Raw genomic sequence first — 22781 nt, 5'->3', positions numbered from 1 at the left:
GGGCCCTGGCTACTCCCGCGCATCCCGCCGCCTGCGGACCTTCCTGCTGGACTGGGACCGGGACTGGGAGCGCCCGGAGCCGGGGCCGCTGCACCAGCACGAGGGGGAGCGCAGGGTCCGCAGGCGCGCAGGCCGGTGTGGGGTTGCGCGCACGAGCCGGGCAGGAGGACGCGCGTGTTCCACCACCACGCACCCGATGACACGGAGGTCTGGCGGCCCTACGGCCACGGGTCCAGCCTAAAGGTGTGGGGTTTCTACACCGAGGAGACGCTGGCCGGGAGGACTCCCCTATGCCTGGGAGCTGGCCCAGCCTCCCCCACGCCGAGTCCCCAGAGGAGGATGCGGGGTACTCCCCAGAGCAGGCGCCGCGTGCTGGGGCCCTGCCACGACAGCGGCCCCAGCCCCGCCTGACGCCACCCCACGCCAGCCCGGGGAGCCGCCGCGGCTGGAGACCGAGCTGGGCCGCCCCTGGGATGGGGGAGGGGGCGGCCACACAGCGCCCGGAGGCCGGCCAGACGGACGTGGCACCCCCAGCTCCCTGCTGCTGTCTGCTGTGCCCACCCCCGCCGCCCGCTAGGTGCGCACCTGCAGGAGGCCCTCAGCCTGGCAGCGCCCGGACTCGCGGCCCCCCCGCGTCGGCTTCCCGCCGCACAGCCAGCCGCCGCCGCGCGGCCCCAGACAGCCGGGAGTGAGACAGGCCCTGCGGGGCGCCCCGGCCAAGAAGGGGGCCTTCGTGCCGGCCGAGCCCGAGCCCCAGCCGCGCCGCGGTGACCACCGTGTGGATACGGAGTGCACGGGTGCCACCGACCTGGCGCCGCCACCATGGGCTCCCCAAGACCGCGGGCAAGGAGGCCTCTGGGACGTGGACCACGCGTCGCGTTTACAACGTCGGAGCCCGGCAGTGGGTGGACCAGATCCAGAGCGGCCTCTCCGACGCCCGAGCCCGCCCCGCTCCGGCTGCGCTGTGCCTGGTGGTTGGAGACCACTAGGGGTGGCCCCCGCTCCCATGTTTGCAGCCCCCAGCCTCGGCAGGATGGAGGCCCGCTCCCACCGTGCCGCCAGCTCTAACTTATTCTGGGGTTTTGGGTGCGCGCCGGCCGGGAGGCGGCGGGGTGTCCCCGCCGTGGGCGGGTCAATAGGCCACCTGCGCCCAGGCCTGGGGGGCGGGGGGGGGGGGTTAGTGCAGGCCAGCGGTTCCCAGAGCTAGAGTCTCTAAAAACAGAATAACAGATTTGCCCCAGATGAAGACGAAGATTTACCAGTTTTAAGAGTTTTCAGAATTTTATGGATTTTTGAAACTGGATAAGGGATCGTGGATATGTACTAGTCTTTCTCTCTCTTTCTCTCTCTGTCTCACTCTTTATATATTTAAACATTTTCAAAACAAAAAATTTTAATTAAAAATCTTCATCTTACTCCTACCCCCAAGCCACCTAATTTCATTCCCTAGAAACAGTCAAAACCTTCGATTTCTTATGTAGACTTTCAGAGATATTTTACGCATGAAGAAGCATGTATTTATACATACCTTCTCCCCATTATTGTCACGAATAGTAGAAAATGACGCCTACAGTTCCCTATTCTGTTTGTTTAATTTAACAATAAATCTTGGAGATTTTCTCAGAGCTGGACACACGGATCTCCCTTTTTATTTTTGACAGTTGCAAAATATTCCATTACACAGATTTATTTACCTAGTCTTCTACTGATGAGCAATTAAGCTATATCCAAATATTTTCTATTTATAAACAATGATGAACTAAATAGTATCCTACATCTTACACGTTAGTAAATCTCTAGGATAAATTCCTAAAAGTAGAATTGCTGAGCCAAAGAGTATATGCATTTATGAAATTAATATACACTACTAAATTGCTCTCCAAAGTAGTTATAAAATACATTTGAAACTAATATAACTATGTTAACTACACCAGAATTAAAATTTTTAAAATTTTAATAAATAATAAGAAGTAGTTATACAAATCTACAACTCTAGGGTGCCTGGGTGGCTCAGTCAGTTGAGTGCCCACCTCTTGGTTTCAGCTCAGGTCATGATCTCAAGGTCATGAGATCAAGCCCCGAGGTGGAGCCTTGAGTCTGGCTCCCGAGATTGGGGAGTCCGCTTGAGATTCTCTCCCTCTGCCCCTCCCGCCCCCCCTCGCATTCTCTCTCTCAAATAAATAAATACTTTAAAAATTTTTTTCAACTCTCTAACAATATCTAAAAGCGATGCCACCCCAAATCTTCACCAAATTTTTTGATTTTTGCCAACCTGATAGGCAAAAAATGGTATATCATTAATGTTAGTATTAATTAGTACTAATTAGTGTTTCTTTAAATATGAAAAAAGATTAATAAATTAATATTTATGTACAATTCCTTTCTGTTCACATCCTTTCCCTTTTTTCCTATTTGTGATGGTCTTTCTCTTGACTTGTATAATCACAATCATCATATGTTAGGGAAATTAGTCCTTTGTGATAATTTGGAATTTTTTCATTTGACTTTCTTTATGGTGGCTTTAGTTAGGTATACAGAAATTTTTAATTTTTTAGTTAAATTTACTAATCTTGTATGCTTTCTGTGACAAGAAGGCCTCCCTTATGCCAAAACTGTAAGGGAAAATTCTCATGTAGTTTCTTCTAGTACTTTTATGGTTTTATTTTTTTCCTAAAATTTTGAACCACCTGGAACTGATACAGTTGTAAGATGTGAGGTGTAGATTACACTTTTTTTTTTTCAGTTATTTACCCAGATGTCCCAGGACCTTTTCTTTTCTTTTCTTTTAAAGTTTTTATTTATTTATTTGACAGAGAGCACAGGCAGGGGGAGCAGGAGAGGGAGAAGCAGGCTCCCCCCTGAGCAGGGAGCCCCAATGCAGGGCTCGATCCCAGGACTCGATCCCAGGACCCTGAGATCATGACCTGAGCCCAAGGCAGATGCTTAACAAACTGAGCCAACCAGGCGCCCCATAGTACCATTTCTTGAATGAGCCATCGTTTCTCCACTAACTTAAAATGCCATATTAATCAAATGCTTAAATATTTGGGCCTACTTCTGGATTTTTCTATCCTGTTTATACCACAATGTTTTATTCATTGTAGCTTGTAATATGTTTTAAAATCCCAAAGGCCTATGTTTTCCTTGTTATTCTTTTCTGAATTTTCTTGGCTACTAATGCTTGTTTACTTTTCACATAAACTTGAGAAGAAATTTATTGAGTTTGAAAACAAAATTCTATGTTAATTTTTATTAGTATTATATGAAATACCTAGACTAACATGTAGAGAAAATTGATATTCCTCTTTCTCCATCTCTTGGGTCAGTCAACAATATTTAAAATTTTCTTATCATTGATCTTGTAATTCTTAAATTTATATCTCAATGTTTTATGTTTTGCTGCTACTGTAAATGGGTGTCTTTTCTTCCATTGTGTGTGTGTAGACAATTGATTTTTCTTGTTTATTTTTATAAATATATTTAATTTTATAAGCATATCCTGGGATACCATCATAAATCTAATATGATGATAATTTTAACTACCTTCCAATTTACTTATTTCTCTTGTTAAATGCATTGTTTAGGGGCACCTGGCTGGCTCATTCCATAGAGCATGTGACTCTTGATCTTGGGGTTGTAATTTCAAGCCCCACATTGGGTGGAGAGATTACTTTAAAAAAATGCATTATCTAGTTTCTCCAGAACAATATAAAATAATGGTAGTGAGAATGGACATTTTTCTAACATATTTTTAACTTTAAAGGAAAGGCATCTAATATTTATCTGAAAAGCAGAATGATTGTTGATGTAAGTTAGGTATGTTTCAGCATGTTAAGGAACCATCTATTCTTTTTTATTAAAATTTTAATATCAAAAATGTATATTAATATAATAAGATGGCTTTTCCACATCTATTTAAATGACTATATGCTGTTTTTCCTTAGATATGTTAATATGGTGAATTATATTTAAAGATTTCTTAATATATTTTTTAAATATTTTATTTATTTATTTGGGATAGAGAGAGAGCATGAGCAGGGGGAGCAGCAGAGGGAGAGGGAGAAGGAGGCTCCCCACTGAGCAGGGAGCCCGATGTGGGGCTCGATGTGGGGCTCGATCCCAGGACCCTGAGATCATGTCAGGAGCCAAAGGCAGACGCTTAACCAACTGAAACACCCAGGTGCCCCTAAAGATTTAATATTAAACAATTTTAACCAACTGAGCCACCCAGGTGCCCAATATTAAACAATTTTAAGCTCATCACCATTTTGCCATAGTTAATTATTTACTCCTTTAATGTGCTTCTGGAAACTGTTTACTCCTATTTAGGATTAAGTATAAATGAGAATCAGATGGCTTTCTCATTGGTAATCAATTTTGAGCTTCCAGATTAATATTTGTATTGTTTCCCCCCAGAATCAACTATTCCCTTCTTTTTCTATGTTCTGGAACAGTTTTAAATGCATTGGAATTATTTGTTCTGTAAATGGTTGGTTAAAATTCACCCTTGAAACTGTTTTGTCTGGTATTTGAAGGGCGGGGTAGTTGACAACTTTTATGCCTTCCGTTTTAAATGGTTTGTTTGGATTTTCTGTTCTCTAAGTAAACTCTAGGCCCAGCGTAAGGCTTGAACTCACAACCCTGAGATCAAGAGCCACAGGCTCTACGGACTGAGCCTGCCAGGTGCACCCGGACTTTCTATTTCTTCTAAGGTTATTGTGGGATGCTATACTTTCTAGACATACATTGCAACAATGTTCTCAAATTATTTTTGCGCAGCGTTGAATAAAGTGTCCTCTTTAATTTCACCTATATCTGCGGTTGCACACATTCCTGCCGCCACCGCTGTGACCGGCGACCGCGAGCGTGGTGGGCAGTCACCCCTGAGGGTAGCAGAGCCCAGAGTCCAGGCTGAGCGCAGGGCGACGCGTCTCCCCCCGAACTCACCGCCTGCGCGCCCTGGCAGCCTGGGCGGCCAAAGGTCAGCGGAGCTCGAGGTGCAGGAAGGTGAAGAACCCTAGGAACTGGGCTTGGGGCGGAAAACGAGAGTGTGAGAGAGCGCCAGGCGGGGCCCGGCCCCCTGCGGCTCGACAGAGCGCAACGCCTACCAGGTGGGGAGGGGGGTCTTTACTAAGTAGATCTTCTTGCCCACTCTGCTTCTTCCTGGTTTGGACTCACGGATTCCTAATTTCGACCTTTCTGATTCAGAACATCTTCAGCCTGGAAGGACCTGGGAACTCATCCAGCAAAGACTGGCAGCCAGTACCCGAGTTGCTCTTTGCTCTGAGGTCCCAGCCCCCCACTTTAGTGTCCTGCCTTGAGGTTCCTGAATGGTCGCCGGAGGGAGAATCCCCGAAATCATGAATTCTGAGTCTTTCTTCACATCCTTAAAGGGGTGACCCCAAACGGTTGAAAATCCCTGGGTCTGCAGTGGGAAGGGTCTCCCCATTCCTTTGCCCAGCCACTACTAACATGTCCTCCCCATCCACCACCTCCCCCCCCCCCCCGTGCCACTTAGCGCCCCCTTCGCACTTCCCCCAGTCAAAAGGACAAGTCCTTTGCAGTCAGGGATTATACCTCTTCATTCTTTGTTAAAAAAAAAAAAAAAAAAAAAAAGGATTTTATTTATTTATTTGACAGAGAGAGAGAGAGCAGAGCACAAGCAGGGGGAGCAGCGGAGGGAGAGGGAGAAGCAGGCTCCCCGCTGAGCAGGGAGTCCCATGCAGGGCTCCATTCCAGGGTCCTGGGATCATGAGATCATGACCTGAGCCAAAGGCAGATGCTGAACCGACTGAGCCACCCAGGTGCCCCCCCCCCTTTTAATTCTTTCATCGTTTTCCACTCAGCTCGGTGTGGTGGGTGGTCAGCTCAAACAGGAATTGAGTCCTGAGTCCTATGTGAAATGACCACTTTTTATACAGATGGAATTTTTTTTAAATGTTAAAGCTTACATGCCCTCCACCAGCCACCCCCTTCAAACATTGCAACAGCAAATTCAGTAATAATTGAAAAGTCCTTGCACTCCCAAGTCAATTCTTTAAAAAAAAAATCCATGCCAACAGTTTGGGGTGTATTCCTCCAAGCTATTTATAAATGAATATATAATTTATGTGTCCTTATAGAATTATATTTACAAAAATGGAAACTGCTATACATTAGTGTTCTGTGGTACTTTTTAGATCAGTTACTACTTACTTCATTCTTTTTGATAGTTATGTGGTAGTGTGATTAAGTGATGCACCAAATTTGTTAAATCAACCATCTACTAACCCTCTATTTCAAACACCACTATCTTGAGCATTCTTTGACAATTCTTGATGAGCATATGTAAGTATTTCTATAGGATAGGGTTTTAGAAGTGGAATTCTGAGTGATGATCTATTAAGATATAATTTGCATACAGTAAAATTTACCTTTTTATGTGCCCAGTTGGGTGAGTTTGGACAAGCATGCATCATCCTATAAAGACCACTAGCTACAACCAAGACACACAGCTCCAGTACCCCAGGATGCCCCTTGCTCCCCCTTTTTTTAAGTAGGCTCTGAGCTCAGCATGGGGCTCTAACTCACCACCCTGAGATCAGGACTTTAACCAGATCAAGAGTAAGACACTTAACCAATTGAGCCACCCAGGCACCCCACTCCTTGCTCCTTTATAATCAATCTTTCCTCCACCCCCAGCTCTGACAATCATTAATCTGATTTTTCACTCATACCTTTTGCCTTTTCTGGGATGGAATCATTCAGCATAAGCATTTGAGTCTGGTTTCTAGTTTCTTTCACTTAGCATACTACTTTTGAGATTAATTAGTGTTGTAGCGTGTATTAGCGGTTTGTCCTTTGCATTGCTGAGTTAAAATTCCATTGCATGGATGTACCACAGTTTGCTTATCCATCTACCGGATGATGGACATTCAGGTTGTTTCCAGGTTTGGGTGATTATGAATAAAGCTGCTATACGCATTCACTTACAGATGGATATATGTTTTCATTTCTCTTGAGTAAATGCCTAGGAGGAAGATTGCTGGGTTGTCAAGTTTGTGTTTAACTTCATAAGAAACTGCCAAACTGATTTTTCCAAGTGACTGTACCATTTTGTATTCCCACTACAAGATATGAGAGTTCCATTTGCCCCATCCTCATTGACATTTAGTATTGTTACTTAAAAGAAAAATTTTAGGGGCACCTGGGTGGCTCAGTTGGTTAAGTGTCTGCCTTCGGCTCAGGTCAAGATCACAGGGTCTTTGGATCTAGTCCCCCACTGGGCTCCAAGGAGCCTGCTTCTCCCTCTGCCTGCCACTCCCTCTCCTTTCTCTCTCTCTCACAAATAAATAAAATCTTTAAAAATAATTTTTTTATCCATTATAGTAAGAGTGTAGTGGTATTTCATTGTGGTTTTAATTGAATTTCCTTCATAACTATGATATTGAGATATTTTCAGGTGCTTATTTGCCATCTATATATTTTCTTTGCTGAGGTCTAAATTAAAATCATTCCCCCATTTTAATGGAATATGGGATTTTTTTCCTATTGTGAATTGTATGAGTTCTTTACTTTGGATACGAGCCTTTTTTTTTTTTTTTTTTTTTAAATCAGATATGTGCTTTGCAAATATTTTCTCCCAGTCTGAGGCTTGTCCTTTCATTTGTATTAACAGTGCCTTTCAAAGAACAGAAGTTTTTGATTTTGATAAAATCCAAGTTATCTATTTTTCTTTTATAGTTTGTTTTCTGTGTTTTATTCTAAAAATATTTACCAAACTCACATCCACAAAGATTTTCTCTTATGCTTTCTTTTAGAAATTTCGAAGTTTTAGGTTTTAGTTTTAGGTTTTATGTCTATGAGCCCTTGTGAGTTAATTTTTGTATATGGTGTGAAGTAAGAATGGAGATTCATCCTCCCCCCTCCCCTCCCCCCGGCTGGCTGTCCAAATGCTGCGTAACTGTTTGTTGAAAAGACTCTCCTTCTCCGTCTAGAGAATTCCCTGAACCACCTTGGCATCTTTGATGAACATCAGCTGACCATACATGTGTGACTCTACTTTTGAAGTCTGGTACCTATTTTTTAAATGGCGATAACGCGCCAGTTTGCCGCCACCTCCCCCCCCCCCCAAGGCCATTCTCCCACCAGACGTGCGTGACAGCGACTTCACGGCCGGACCCCAGGTCACTCGCTCCGTTGCCTCTTCTTCAGCAGGAACAACCTGGGCACCCGCGCTCCGGCTTCCCCTGCCTTGGCCCAAGCCGGCTCTCCGGAGGGTCCCGCGCTGCCGCCGCCGCCCCGCCGAGTCGCGAACCGCAGGAGAAGCGCAGGTGCATCCGTCCCAAGCACCCCGGGGACGACGGGAGAGGATCGCACGGCCGTCGCGCTGGGCAGGGTGGGCGCTGCGGACTTCGGGTCTGGCCTCTGGGTCCGGTCGCCCTCACTCAGCCTCAGGGAGCGACCGTGTCTGAGCCCCGCGGAAGCCCAGAGTCCCGGGGGCCCTCGGGGGCCTCCCCGCCGCCCGCCAGCGCGCGGGGCCCCCGGCGAGCCTGCCGGATGAGTGCGAACACCGGGTCGCTCCTCTGAAACGGGAGCTCCCGGGACCCCACCGCGCACCTGCGGCCCGCCCCGCCCCGCGGCCCTGTGATGACCGCGCCCCGTCCCCAGAGAAGCCTCGATTCTCCTGGTCCCGCCTGGAAACAGCCAGCGACCGGACCCCCTCGTCCCCCAGCGTCCTCGGAGTCCTTCCCGGGGACTCAGTCCTCCACGAGGCCACGTCTCCCCCCTTGCGGAGCCGCACCTGCATTACTCGGGGGTCTCCCGTCGCTGCATCGATTCCATACACGGATTTCGTCCTTCCACGGGTTTGTTCCTGGTGGGTGGGCTGATGTCCTTCACACCACCTGAGCTTGCCCTGAGGGTCCCAGCTCTGGACGTGGACGGAGGAGGGGTTGGAGACACTGAGCCAGGCAAGGCCGGGAAGGCTCCAGACACTCAACATGTGGATGTTGGAAAGATGGGAGAAACGCGGCTAAACGCGGGTACTGGAGAGAAGAGAAACCAGGTCAGCCATGTTTCGAAACAGAACAGAAGTAGTAGTTTCACACTGTAGTATAAATTAGCATTACCTGGAGCTTGTTAAAGCACATATTGTTGCGCCCGGCCCTACAGTTTGTATTTCTAGCAAGTTTCCTGGTGATGATGCTATTTTGGGGGGAAAAACACACTTTTGAGAACTAGGGAAGTAGAGTGCCCTCATGAGTTGCATAAGATGTAAAGCTTTGAATCCAATGGTCCATCCAGACCTCTAACTTAGACGTTTCAAAATTTCATTCTAATAAAGCAATCAAACGAGTTTTACCCTCAAGGCAAACACAGGTTCCACCACACCAATCCCAGAAATCTATTAAATCTTAAATATTTAATCAGTCCAATTTATAAACTGCCAGTGGTTACTCAGAAACTCTGTGATAAACCAAGACTACCAAGCTTATAACATTATTTGGGATTCCTAATCATTTCCTCCTTGTGCCTCCATTTAGATGATGTGACAACGTTAGGTCAAATAATACTCCCCCTTAGAGGGTCGCACAAGCAGGTGTGGTCTGGTCTTTCCACTTTGCTGGTGGGGACTGTAAATCAACACAACCCCCATGGAGGAAATGTGGCAATATCTCACAAATGAATACAACCTAGAACACAGCACACCGCTGCTAGATATTTATATGACAGATGCAGACACACACACATGCAAAATGGTGTATATATTCAACTGTAGATATGTTTACTTCTTTTTATAAGTACCATCTACATATTGTCTTGCACTATGTTCTTTTTCATTTAATGATGTATCTGGAGAGCTAAATATTATATACACATTGTTTCTGGAAGGATACTTGAGGGCTAATAGTGTCCTCCTGGTGGGGGGGTAACTGGTGACAAAACTTGCTGTGTAGATTTTTATATTTTTTGAATCATGTGACTGTAGAACTTATCAAAAATAGAAATAATAGGAGCACCCAGGTGGCTCAGTTGGTAGAGCATGCAGCTCTTGATCTTGACGTTGTGAGTTCAAGCCCTGCATTGGGTATAGAGCTTCCTTAAATTAATCAACTTAATTTAAAAAATAAAAATAAATAAAAAGCATGTGTCTGGGAAAAAATGGAAATAATAAAATGAATATGTTATTTTTTCCCCCCAAATGTCTGCCAAGATGGAAGTTACAAGTAGAAACTACACAATACTAATATTTTTCTTTGCTTTCCTCAGGAAGAAATCTTTAGCCCTAACTGGCAATGTCACTTTTAGTTTTGTCATACCTCTAAGAATCCATTCTCCTCCTTGTCCAAGACAAGAATCCTTAGGAAATAAAGGTTGCTTTTAAAGTTAGAATAAAAGATAATAGGGGCGCCTGGGTGGCTCAGTCGTTGAGCCTCTGCCTTCAGCTCAGGTCATGATCCCAGGGTCCTGGGATCGAGCCCCGCATCGGGCTCCCCGCTCAGCGGGAAGCCTGCTTCTCCCTCTCCCACTCCCCCTGCTTGTGTTCCCTCTCTCTCTGTGTCTCTCTCTGTCAAATAAATAAAATCTTAAAAAAAAAAAGAATAAAAAATAATAGACGAAAATTGCAGTAGAGGTAACATTAGCCTGAAAATGCCTTAAATAACCTGTGAGGTTTAATAGTTTTTTTTTTTTTTAAGATTTTATTGATTTATTCGACAGAGAGAGAGAGAGAGAGAGAGAACACAAGCAGGGGGAGTGGGAGAGGGAGAAGCAAGCCTCCCGCCGAGCAGGGAGCCCGATGCGGGGCTCGATCCCAGGACTCTGGGATCATGACCTGACGCTTAACGACTGAGCCACCCAGGCGCCCCTAATATAGACAATTTTGTGTACATTACTCTGTAGACAATCTTATCAGTTCCTCTTTGTAAGGCAATATTTTTCTATGGTCCTCAATTTTTCAATTGTTTCCTCAGTGGGGAATCCGTGCAAAGCCAAACTTACAAGGGAATGAAAAGTTGATGTGGGAATGAAACAGGAAGGAAATAAATCAGTTAACGAAGGAAGTCGCAGCACAGGAAGTGCTCCTGAAGGAGCAGAGAACAGGGAGGATTCGAGGGAATCGCCCAACCGGGCGGAGTGAGGCATTAACTCGCCGAGCAAAAGAGCCGCCGACGAGGGTGGGATTCGAACCCACGCGTGCAGAGCACAATGGATTAGCAGTCCATCGCCTTAACCACTCGGCCACCTCGTCGCCCGGGAGCCGGGCTCGTCCGGCTCCTCCCTCCCCGCTGTCCTTCACCAGGTGTGCGGCTGTTCGTCCCTTCGCCCTCGCCGCGGCGGACTCGTCACCACCGCGGTCCGAGTCAGGTGTCAAAGTACCCCAGAACCGACCGCACGGGGGTGGTGGGCGCGTCCCCCCGCAGACACCTGCTGCTCCCCGGCCGCGCGCCCCCACGCGCGCACCCCGCCTTCCCGGGACGGATTCCCCGCCTCCCGGGCGGTACTCGCCGCGCGTTCCCGTTTTCCGATCGCACTGGCTCTGCGATTCCCTTTTCAGGTGGCGGGTCCGCACTCCAGGCCTCGGCAGTGGCCTACCGTCTTGCAAAAGACCTATTAAAATTTAAAATTAAAATTTACAAAGTCCATACACTTCCTTAACCCAGCAGTCAGACCACGAGTAGGAGATTATGCTAGAGAAGTACCAACACTAGGTGAAAAATACATACTTACACACACACAGGTTACATACAGTACAGCGGGGCACTCCTGCTGAGAGTTAAATATTAGAAACTACCCAATGCCCACCAAATGGGATAGATCACTTTTCTTTTTAAAGCAGGCAGAACGGAGCCCAGCGCAGAGCTTGAACCCTGAGATCAAAATCTGAGCAGAGATCAAGAGTCCCATGCTCAACCGACTGAGCCACCCATGTGCCCCCAAATAATTTATGATTAAACATCACATTGGAGGAGTATGTGATCATTAATAAAAACACTACAGGGGCGCCTGGGTGGCTCAGTTGGTTGAGCGGCTGCCTTCAGTTCAGGTCATGATCCCAGCGTCCTGGGATCTAGGCCCCCATGGGGCTCCTTGCTCCGCTGGGAGTCTGCTTCTCCCTCATCCTCTCCCTCTGCTGCTCCCCCTGCTTGTGCTCTCTCTCTGACAAATAAAATCTTTAAAAAAAAGTAAGAACAATACATATCTACAGGTAGTAACTGACAAATATTTTTCCACTTATTTTTTAAAGGCAAATTACAGAACAGGATGTATAGTATTTTTGTGTTGTTTTAGTGTTATGTTTTAGTTTTAGGTGATAGACTGAGTTTAGATAATTATCATGTTTTTTAAGATTTTATTTTTTTTGAAAGTAATATCTACATCCAAGGGGGGAGGCTTGAACTTACAACCCTGAGATCAAGAGTCGCATGCTCCACCCACTGAGCCAGCCAGGCACCCCTGAGTTTAGATATTTATTATCACTGAAGGTCATCTAGCTACAGTCTCAATTTTATCAAGGTCCCCAACTTAGACATTCCATGTTATCTTCACAGAAGTATTATGTAGGTCTATGTAACTATTATGCATACAACCATTGTGCATTTCTTTTTTATGAGTTAGCTGAAGAGTTTTTAATATATTCCAATATTTTCACATTTTATTTGGCATTTCTTTATTTTTTATGTACTGGGCATGAACCTTTTGCAACTTCTGAAAGTCTGATTGATATACAGAAAAAGCATTCTGAAGGATGTATATCAATTGTTAACAGCTGGGATCTGAGGTTTGTACTTTCTATATGAAATCTTTTTCAAGATTTTAATTTACCATGAGTACGTGTGACTTAGTAATTTCATTTTAAAAATTAAAGATAAATTTAAACAAAGTATTTAAAGGCAGAAGAGGGACACCTGGGTGGCTTAGTTGGTTAAACATCTGCCTTAGGCTCAGGTTATGATCCCAACCAGGGCCCTGGGATGGAGCCTCGCATAAGGCTCCCTGCTCATCGGGGAATCTGCTTCTCCCTCACCCTCTGCCCCTCCTCCTGCTCCTGCTCTCTCTCAATTAAATAAAATAAATAAAATCTTAAAAAAAATTATCTTGCTGAGCATGTAAGCAAATCTCTGCCCTACCAACTTTGGGCAATGGAATTGTTCACCTGATCCTTTATTTTAAGACCATTCTAAGAAAAATTATCACACTGATCAAAATAAAAAAAGATAAAGCAAGGAAATCTGAAGAAGCCATTTTTTCCCTACTAGACATCCTCAATAAATAAGTAGTGCTTATATTTAAAATTCCCATCTCTCTTCTCTTACATACTGGAATATTTATGGATAAAATGATATGATGCCTGGATTTTTTTTAGAGGAGGAAAAATATTATATAGAGAGAGGGAGGGAGAGAGGGAGAGGTTAGAAAAATATTGCTAAATCTTGCAGTTGGGAGACAGACATATGAGGCTTTATTATTTACCTTTTTTGTGTGTGTTTAAAAATTTCTATAATACAAGTAGCAGATGTTTGGCTTGCTCAGTCAGTAGAGCATAGGACTCTTGATCTCAGGGTCATGGGTTCGAGCCCCACATTGGGGGTAGAGTTTACTTAATAAAAATATTTTTTAATATCCACAATAAAAAGTTATGTTTGACTTTGCTTCATTGCATGAATATGCCAGATGTTACGGTCCCAGCACAAGCGGACTTAATAAAATGGTCATGGAAAGTGTAAGTAGATGCACAGAGATATATAACTTTGCTGACAAGAAAAGCTGAGGGAGGGGTTTAACACCCTTTTTGTCGAAATTCCTTACGGACAACCTAAAGGCGTGTGGATGAAAGCAGTAAGTTGGACAAGCCCGCGGGGCGCCCCAGGTGCCCAAGTGCCCGGGCGGTGCTCACCCGGCCGCGGGCCCCCCGCCTCTGCCCCGAGACCAGCAAGGGGCCCCCGGCTGCGAGCCTCAGCTTGCCCCTTATTCCCGGGAAAGCGCAGAAGGTCTGGGGTCGAGGCCACTGCACCTGACCGGCCCCCCGAGGCGGGGGGGGGGGGGGGGGGGAGAGGGGGGCGGGGACCGCTCCGCAGGCTTCCGAAATTCCCGGGGCCCGCCTTCTGAAGCCCCCACAGCTGGGTGGTGACGGGGGAAGCCCCCACGGCGCCCCCTCCCGCCCTGACCCCGGGGACCCCAGGGTCACCTCTGCAGGGGGCGCGCCGGGTCTCGGCAGCCCAGCTCCCGACCTCCGCGCACAGCGCGGGACGCTAACGTTCACACAACAGATCGAAAGACGCAGCAGACGCCACCGTGTGACCCCACCTGCCAAACCCCAGGATCTGGGTCCGCGGGGCGCGCAGGGCCCCAGCCGGACTCCGGGGGCTTCCGAAGGCCCTCCCCGGCCGGCCGGCGGAGGTCGCTGCCCGGAGCCCGAACCCTTCCCGCCTGGGGCGAGCGTCTCCCGGGCCAGCACGAAGGCCCGGGGCTGCCGGGGGTCCGGCGCTGGGGAGGCAGGCCGGCGACACACCACACGTCGTCGGGGCGTACTGCACCTCACTGCGCTTGCCTGCTCCCCCGCGCACGTGGCAGCCCCGGATCAAGCGGGTCTCCTGGCGCCACTTGCCACATTCGCTCACTTTGTTTTTCGACCTTTCAGTATTATTTTGTTTTTTAAAGGCTTTATTTACCTGAGAGGAAGAGAGAGCGCGACAGAGGTAGCCAGAGAGCCCCAGGCGGGGCTCGATCCCAGGACCCCGGGATCAGGACCCGAGCCGAAGGCAGACGCTTAACGACTGAGCCACCCCGGCGCCCCTGAACTTTTTTATCATATTCCTTTACACGGCTGGCACAGTGTTGGCACTTAACCGAGGCCTGAGAAAAGAATGAGTGCATTTTGTTCTGGATCTCTTCCAGTTCTAAAACTGCATTATTCTAGAGCTTATGTGTAGCAAGGTGAACTGTCGCTAGAAGAATTTCAGTACCTAAGAAGTAAGTGGCGCATGAGTTCATCTTAGAGGAGACCCGAGTCTGGAAAGAAGCTTGATAATCATCCAGTAGAAAATGGAGATGCTACAGTAAAATACTTCAGCACAAATTGGCCTCTGGTGGGGAGAGATCCAATGAGAGAATTCCTTAAATGGGAACAGTTTTACCTGTTCCGGTGTAGCTGTCAATTCAGTGCAGAACATAAAGAAGACTAAGGCTGTCTCAGAGGACACCCCAACCTTCACTGTGCTGAGATACGAACAGCATATACGTCACTTACTCTCCACAATTCTCCAGTCAAAATCAATACCTCATATTCACTCTCTGGGTTTGTTTTGGTATAAGTATTGTTTTTATTTCAACCTTTACTTAGAAAAAATTGTAGGAACAATGGAATGAGCACTATATTCCTTTTCCCTAGAGTCACCTATTATTAATGCTTGCCGCTTGTTTTCTCCTTCACATATACTTTACTGCTATTACCTGCTAACCCACTAAACCCCTCGAAAATGTGTTGCAAGGGCGCCTGGGTGGCTGTTGGTTAAGCATCTGCCTTTGGTCAGGTCATGATCCCGGGGTCCTGGGACCAAGACCCTCAACGGGCTCCCTGCTCAGCGGGGAGTCTGCTTCTCCCTCTCCCTCTCTCCCCAGCTCCTGCTGTCTCTCTCTCAAATAAATAAAATCTAAAAAAAAAAAAAAAAAAGTGCTGCAGTACAAAGAACCTTCACCCCGAAACACTTCAGCAAGTACCTTCTGAGAGAAGAGACCTTCTGTCTTGTGACCACAAAACGATGATTGACTCAGGAAACTGAACACTGATGCAATGCTGTTATTGAACATATAGTCTATGTTTACCTTAAACCAATTGTCCCAATGATATTCTTTACATAAATTTTATTCCAATCTAGAATCCAACCTTAGCTTACACACTGACTTTATTATATTTCTTTAATCTCCTTTAATCTAAAACAATTCCTCAATGCTTCTCTTTTATAACGTAGATACTTTTGAAGAACCCAGGCCAGCCCTCTACCCCAAATTTGGGTTTGTCTAATGTTTCCTTATGATTAGATTCGGGTTACACATTTCCGCCAGAAATACCACAGAAGTCATGATGTGTCCTCAGTGAAGCAATCATATCAGAAGTCATGTATCAGTTCATCCTGTTTCTAGTTGTTGTTTGACTACCTGGTTAAAGTGTTGTTTGCCAGATTTCTCCCCAGCAAAGGTATCGTTTCGCCTGGATTATGTTTCTGAATTTAGGCAGACAGCTCCTTAGGCAGCGCGGTCAGAACCACTTAAGGCAGCAGCTGCCGATCCGCTCCTGTGTATCTCTGGCCTCAGCCACTGGTAGTTAACTCAGCGCTGCACAGGGCCCAGGAACCTCTTCCCCTTCCTTCTTTCAGTATTTACGGAGCAACTAATACTTGTCAGGTACTGTTTAAAGTGCTGAGATATACTGAGAATAAAACAAGAGTCCTGCTTTCCGCCATTCTTAGCTCAAAATGTTCTGGAGGGCTCCCCCTGCTGGGTCTCATTAGACATAGGACTTAACAGGTAACAACTAACACAGACTTTGGTAAGAAGACAACTCTGTTTAATCCCCCATATCTGTTTAGAATGTTTGTATTATTGTCTAGGGTTGTTCTCAAATTAAGGTTAACAAAAGCTGATGTATTTCTTGGAGAGAAATGTATATAATATATGTGGGTTGAAAGCCAGTTCAAAGTAACAGCTTCTATCAAGGACAATGATGCTATATAGAGAGATACATCCAAAAACATTATAAACAAATCAAGACAGACTTCTGAAAACATATTCAAGTAACCCACAAGAAGGCAAGGAAGAGAAACCACAGAAATGCAATACAGGGAATAAGGAAAAAAAATAGCAAACTTAAGCCTTAAAATACCAATAATTACATTAAATGGAAATCATTTCCATCCGCCAATTAAAATACAAAGATCGGGGGTTTGAATTTAAAAACATCACCCAAGCATATGCTGTTTATAAGGAGCTCACCTCAAATTTAATGATATAAGTAAACTGAAAGTAAAAGGATGGAAAAAGATACATCATGCAAACATCAAAGAAAAGGAGAAGCAAGGATTATTCCTTTGCGGGCTGTCTAGATTTCAGAAGGTGTTGAAGAAAATGTTAATTATGCACATTACACTTCAAAACGTGTCACATCTATAGCTGTTACGTTGTGGGTAGCACAAAAAAATGAGAAAATACTCTTCCAGTATTTGAAAAGTATCATGAACTTCATATCATGTCCCTCACAACATAGGTAGTGCTGAAGCTGAAAGAGGTTTCAGTTGTGTGAGTATAATTTGTAGGAGGGTGAAAATGCTGGAATGAAAGGTTTGGTTTTCCCTCTTCCCTTTTGTCCTTCTCAGTTGTGAGCTCAAGGAGTATTTTCACAAGGAGAAAAGTATGCCCTGGGCTTTCGCCATAAAGGCCCCACTAGATTTTGAGTTCTGGAGGCCAATGCCCTTCTGCTCTCCCTATCAGTAAGACTTTAACACATCCTTTATTCACCAGGAAATGCTAATTCTGGGGGTGGGGATCAGGAAGGGTCTGCAGACCACTCACTTTTGGTCAAAGGCTTGGTTAGGTAGGGAGAGAAACAGACAACTCAGCTCACACATCCCAAACTTGGATTTTCTAGTGTCCTTGACTGGTACTCAGAGTAGTAATTTCTTTCTTTTCTTTTTTTTTTAAAAGATTTTATTTATTTATTTGACACACAGAAAGAGAGCACAAGTAGGCAGAGAGGCAGTCAGAGGGAGAGGGAGAAGCAGGCTCTCTACTGTGCAGGGAGCTGGACGTGGGGCTTGATCCCAGGACCCTGGGATCATGACCCGAGCTGAAGGCAGACACTTAACCGACTGAGCCACCCAGGCGCCCCCCAGAGTAGTAATTTCAATGTTGGGAATGGCTAACGCTAGTTAGAAATCAAAATGGTTTTGGGCACCTGGGTGGCTCAGGCAGTTAAGTGTCTGCCTTTGGTTCAGGTCATGATCTCAGGGTCCTGGGATTGAGCCCCACGTCGGGGCTCTCCCTCTCTTCCCCGCTCACGCTCTCTTCTCACTACCTCTGTTGCTATCTCTGTCTCTCTCAAATAAATAAAATCTTAAAAAAAAATCAAAATGATTTGAAAAAACAACATAAAAACTCATGAATTCAGTAGAAAAATATTTTTTATAGCTGCCCTTGTGTATTTTTTCATCGTATTAACTAATACTTCATTGCATTTAGTAAAAGTAATCACAGGTAAATTTCTTGTTGACATTTATTTTTCTAAACTCTCAACTTTTCTAGCATTATGACCTTTATAAAAACTCTGATGTGGCATCTCTGATTTTCTTTAAATAATGAAGTCCAAGAAACATTTTATTTCAGTTTAAAAAAAAAAGTCCTGGATTCTTCCTGAAGTTGTCGCCGAACACTGGGGCAAGGTGTCCAGTTGCTGTGGATTCTCTGGCCCTTGATCAGGGCCGAGTTCCCACGCAGGCTCCACTCTGCTCACTCTGCTGCTGGGGCTTAGCACAGCGTGGCCCCTCAGATGTTCGAACAGCGTTGCTCTCCGCCGGTAGGCCTTCCCACACTCTTCACACTGACAGGGTTCTTCCTCAGAGTGGACTCTCTTACGTTTATTGAGATCTGACTTCCAACTGCAGGCCCGCCCACATTTGGAACACTCAAAAGGTTTCTCTCCTATGTGGATTCTGAGATGGTGACTCAGACCTGTCTTCTGACTGGCTTTGCCACACTCTACACTGATAGGGCTTCACCTTGTTGTGAATCCCCTGGTGTTCGATAAGATGCTCTCCCCTTGTGAAGGCCTTCCCACACTCAGAACACTGGTAGGTTTTATCCCCAGTGTGGATTCTTTTATGGTTCCGCAGGCCAGTTGACCGAGTAAAAGTCTTTCCACACTCGTCACACTTATATTTTCTTGGCTCGGGGGGGGGGGGGGGGGGGGGTTCCCGTGCTTCCCTCCCAACCTGTGTTTATTAAGACCTGAGCATTGACTGAAGGCTTCACCACACTCATCACATTTATAGGACTTCTCTCCAGTGTGACTTGTTTGATGTATGATCAGGGTTGAGCTCATGCTAAAGGCTTTTCCACACTCGGCAGCACACTCGTAGGGTTTCCCCCCCGAGTGGGTTCTGTGATGGATTATGAGTTCTGAGCTCCAGCTAAAGGCTCGTCCACATACAGGACATTCAAAAGGTTTCTCTCCGGTATGGATTCTCTGGTACTGGTTAAGTCCTGCATACTGAGTGAAGGCTTTTCCACACACTTTACATTTATAGGGTTTTTCTTCACTGTGAATTTGCTGATGCTCAGTAAGGTGTGAACACTGCCTGAAGGTTTTCCCACACTCATTACATTTGTAAGGTTTCTCTTTGCTGTGGAATCACTGATGTTCAGTGAGGTCTGAACTGTGGGCAGAAGGCTTTACCACAATCCACACATTCAAAAGGTCTCTCTCTAGTGTGGAGACTTTGATGCTTTGTAAGAACTGATCTCTGACGGAAACACTGGCCACATATAGTACACCGATATGGCTTTTCTCTAGTGTGGGTTTTGAGATGTTGGAAGAGGCCTGCTTTCTGACTGAAACCTTTGCCGCACTCTTTACAGTGATAAGCCTTTCCATGCTGCGAAGCCCCTGGTGCTGGTAAGTTCTGCATGTCTGATGAAGGCCCTTCCACATTCCGTACATGAGTACGGTTTCTCCCCAGTGTGGATCCTCCTATGCATGTGAAGGCCTCTTATCCAGGTGAAGGTTTTCCTACATTCTTCACATGTATGTACTTTTTTACCTGTGGCACCCCCATCCTGCATTTCCAAACTTCCATTAGGCTCACCGTCTCCTGTGCATTTGGCATGCTGAGACAGAGTTCCATCATGTTCATCAGACCCCTTCCCACATGGTTCTGCTTCTTCACAAAGTTCCTGCTTCATGCCTAATGTCATGTGGTCAGTCCTCACACCACCATCTGAACACAGACCACACAACTTGAGGAGCAAAGATGACTCAAAAATAACTTAAGAGACAGACAGCTGGAAAGGTTAATCTTTATTTTAGGTTGATGTTAACAGATGATATTGTTTCCTCTCTTAGTGTTAGAGGTTCAGAGAAAGAGGTTAGTCAAGGTGGAAGGAATGGTAGTAATACAGTGTGGAAGTGAGAAAGAAAAAAGCATGGCTGAGTTACCAGCAGAGTGTGGCAAAGTTGACAGGCTGTCACTTCTGTGATTACATAAGACTGTACCTTCCATCTTGCTAGTGGACTCTCTATTGACACTCGTCCTTGCTGGCTTGCCGACTTCGATGAAGAAAGCCACCACATGGAGAAGCCCATGGGGCAAGGAACTAAGGGTGGCCTCTGGCCAGCAGCCAGCAAGGGACTGAGGCCCTCTGTCTGACAGAGGAGTGAGTCCTGCCAACAGCCATGTGAGGTTGGAAGTGGATCCTTCCCTAATCACAACTCAGATGAGACATCAGCCCTGGGACCTTGACTGCAACCTTGTAAAAGACCCAGAAGCACAGAGCCTGGCTGAGCCAACCCAGACTCTCCACCTACAGAAACTGTGAGATAAAGCATGTGTGTAGTTTGAAGCCACTAACTGTGTAGTGATTTGTTAAGCAGCAGTTGAGAACTAAAATACCAGTGATATGAACATACAAAGCTTCCTTAGTAGAAGAACTACTACACTTAAAAAGAAAGGAGAGGAATGCCTGGCTGGCTCAGTTGGAAGAACATGCAACTCCTGACCTCAGGGTTGTGAGTTTGAACCCCATGCTGGATGCAGAGATTACTTAAAATTAAAATCTTTATTTATTTATTTTTAAAGATTTTATTTATTTGAGAAAGTGAGCAAGTGACAGAGAGAGCACAAGTGGGGGTAGGGGCAGAGGGAAAGAGAGAAGTGGACTCTCTCGCTGAGCAGGGAGCCTGATGTGGGGCTCGATCCCAGGACCCTGGGATCATGACCTGAGATGAAGGCAGATGCTTAACCGACTGAGCCACCCAATCGTCCCAAAATTAAAATCTTAAAAAAAAAAAATAGAAAAAAAGTACGGTGCCTGGGTGGCTCAGTCAGTTAAGCACCCAACTCTTCATTTTGGCTCAGGTCACAATCTCAGGGTTTTGGGATCAGTCCCCTGTCGGGCTCCATGCTCAGCAGGGAGTCTGCTTGAGATTCTCTCTCTCCCTCTGTCCCTCCCCCCACCCTCTAAATAAATAAATAAAATCTTAAAAAAAAAGAGGGAAAATAAACCATACATTGAAAATCATACATATATGTGTATGTACGTATACGAAGGTATGCACATATGCATGTTTGTACTTGTATTTATATATTTATGTGTATAGATGACATGTACAACAAAAAACATAAGAAAATTATGTTAACATCAAATGTAATTGTCCTAATAGCCATATCAATAAATGCAAATGGCTTAACTCATTAAAAAAACATTAGATTTGATCACAGACCAAAACTCAACTCTATTATACATACAGGAGACATATACACACAACATAATGATTGAGAAAAGTTATGAATAAAGGATGGATAAGGATATATTAGGCAAATGCAAATAAAAGGAAAGAAGGCATCAAGATTTCAATTTCAGACAAAGGGGAGATTCAAGCCAAAAGCATGAAATGAGACAAAGAAGACTACTTAAAAATGCTAAAATAAAGAACACAATGTGCAACGCAGATGTAACAAATATGAATAATTACGCAGAAAACAATAGAGTGACAACTTTCCTGAAGCAGAAACTATAGGTGATATAAAAAGAAACAGACAAAGCAAAGAATTGTCCTTTCTATGTCTGAAAAACACCAAATGGACCAGAAAAATACAGATAAAAGAAGATTTACAAAATGAAATCAATAAATTCAATCTTATAGATATATATGTATGTCAAGGTCTGATCCTGAAAACAGAACAACTTTTCAGATGTGCAGTGAACATTAATGAAAACTATCTTTTGGGTCATAAGAAAACCACAATAAATTATAAAAGATAGGAATAACACAAACACTCTTTGATCACAATAAATTAAAAACAAAATCAGAAAACAAGCTCTTTCATCTGTAAATTTTAAACTCCAACAATTGGTAGTTCAAAGGGAAACTTTCAGATTTTCTGGAAAATAATAATGAAAACACTACATTTCAGAACATTTGGAATTCATCTAAACCAGTGTTCAATGAAATACTCATAGCATCAAATACTTATATTAGTAAACAGGAGAATGAAAATACATAAATCAACCCAGCTCAAAAGTTAGGGAAAAAAATGGGGCGCCTGGGTGACTCAGTTGGTTAAGTGTCTGACTCTTGATCTCAGCTCAGGTTCTGATCTCAGGGTCCTGAGTTCAAGCCCAGCATTGGGCTCCATACTGGGCGTGGAGCATACTTAAAACAAAACAAAAAATACCACAAAAAAACAAAACCAAGATAGCCTGCTCATTTATGCACTTTATTGGCTTTTCTCCCTTTAGTGTCTCAATTCCTGCTCCTTGTGCTTCTTGGGATCCCCTTTGAGATAAACTGTTAAAACCGTAAGTAAGTAAGTGACTGAGTGAATAAACAAACCAAAGGAGAACACAAGAAAGTAATTTAAAAAAACGAAGAAACCAAATACAATACAGAACAGTGATGGAACGTAATGGTAAAGCAGAATGAATACATCAATATAAATTCATGTTTGTTAGGAAAAAATGTCTATCTAGCTCTGCCCATGAAATGTCCTAGAAGCAGGGTTACCTATGTGATAAAGAACACCCCTAAC

At 45.0% G+C, this 22781-nt stretch overlaps 1 protein-coding gene and 1 non-coding gene across 2 annotated transcripts; both read right to left on the bottom strand.

Moving 5' to 3' along the window:
* Positions 1-1132: 1132 nt before the first annotated feature.
* LOC116628576 (zinc finger protein 2 homolog) lies at positions 1133-20747 on the bottom strand. The gene is given in 4 exon segments (XM_032398984.1): positions 1133-1156; positions 18488-18632; positions 18966-19417; positions 19419-20747. Coding segments are annotated over 4 exon segments (864 nt in total). The 5' UTR covers positions 19662-20747.
* Positions 11152-11233, bottom strand: TRNAS-GCU. The gene has a single exon. It is a non-coding gene; the product is annotated as a tRNA-Ser (tRNA).
* Positions 20748-22781: the final 2034 nt, after the last annotated feature.

This window comes from Phoca vitulina, unplaced genomic scaffold (genome assembly GCF_004348235.1).
Source record: "Phoca vitulina isolate PV1807 unplaced genomic scaffold, GSC_HSeal_1.0 scaffold123, whole genome shotgun sequence".
NCBI classification, from domain to species: Eukaryota; Metazoa; Chordata; class Mammalia; order Carnivora; family Phocidae; genus Phoca; species Phoca vitulina.
The sequence above is the reverse complement of the archived record's forward strand: the minus strand, read 5'-3'. Positions and strand labels throughout refer to the sequence as shown.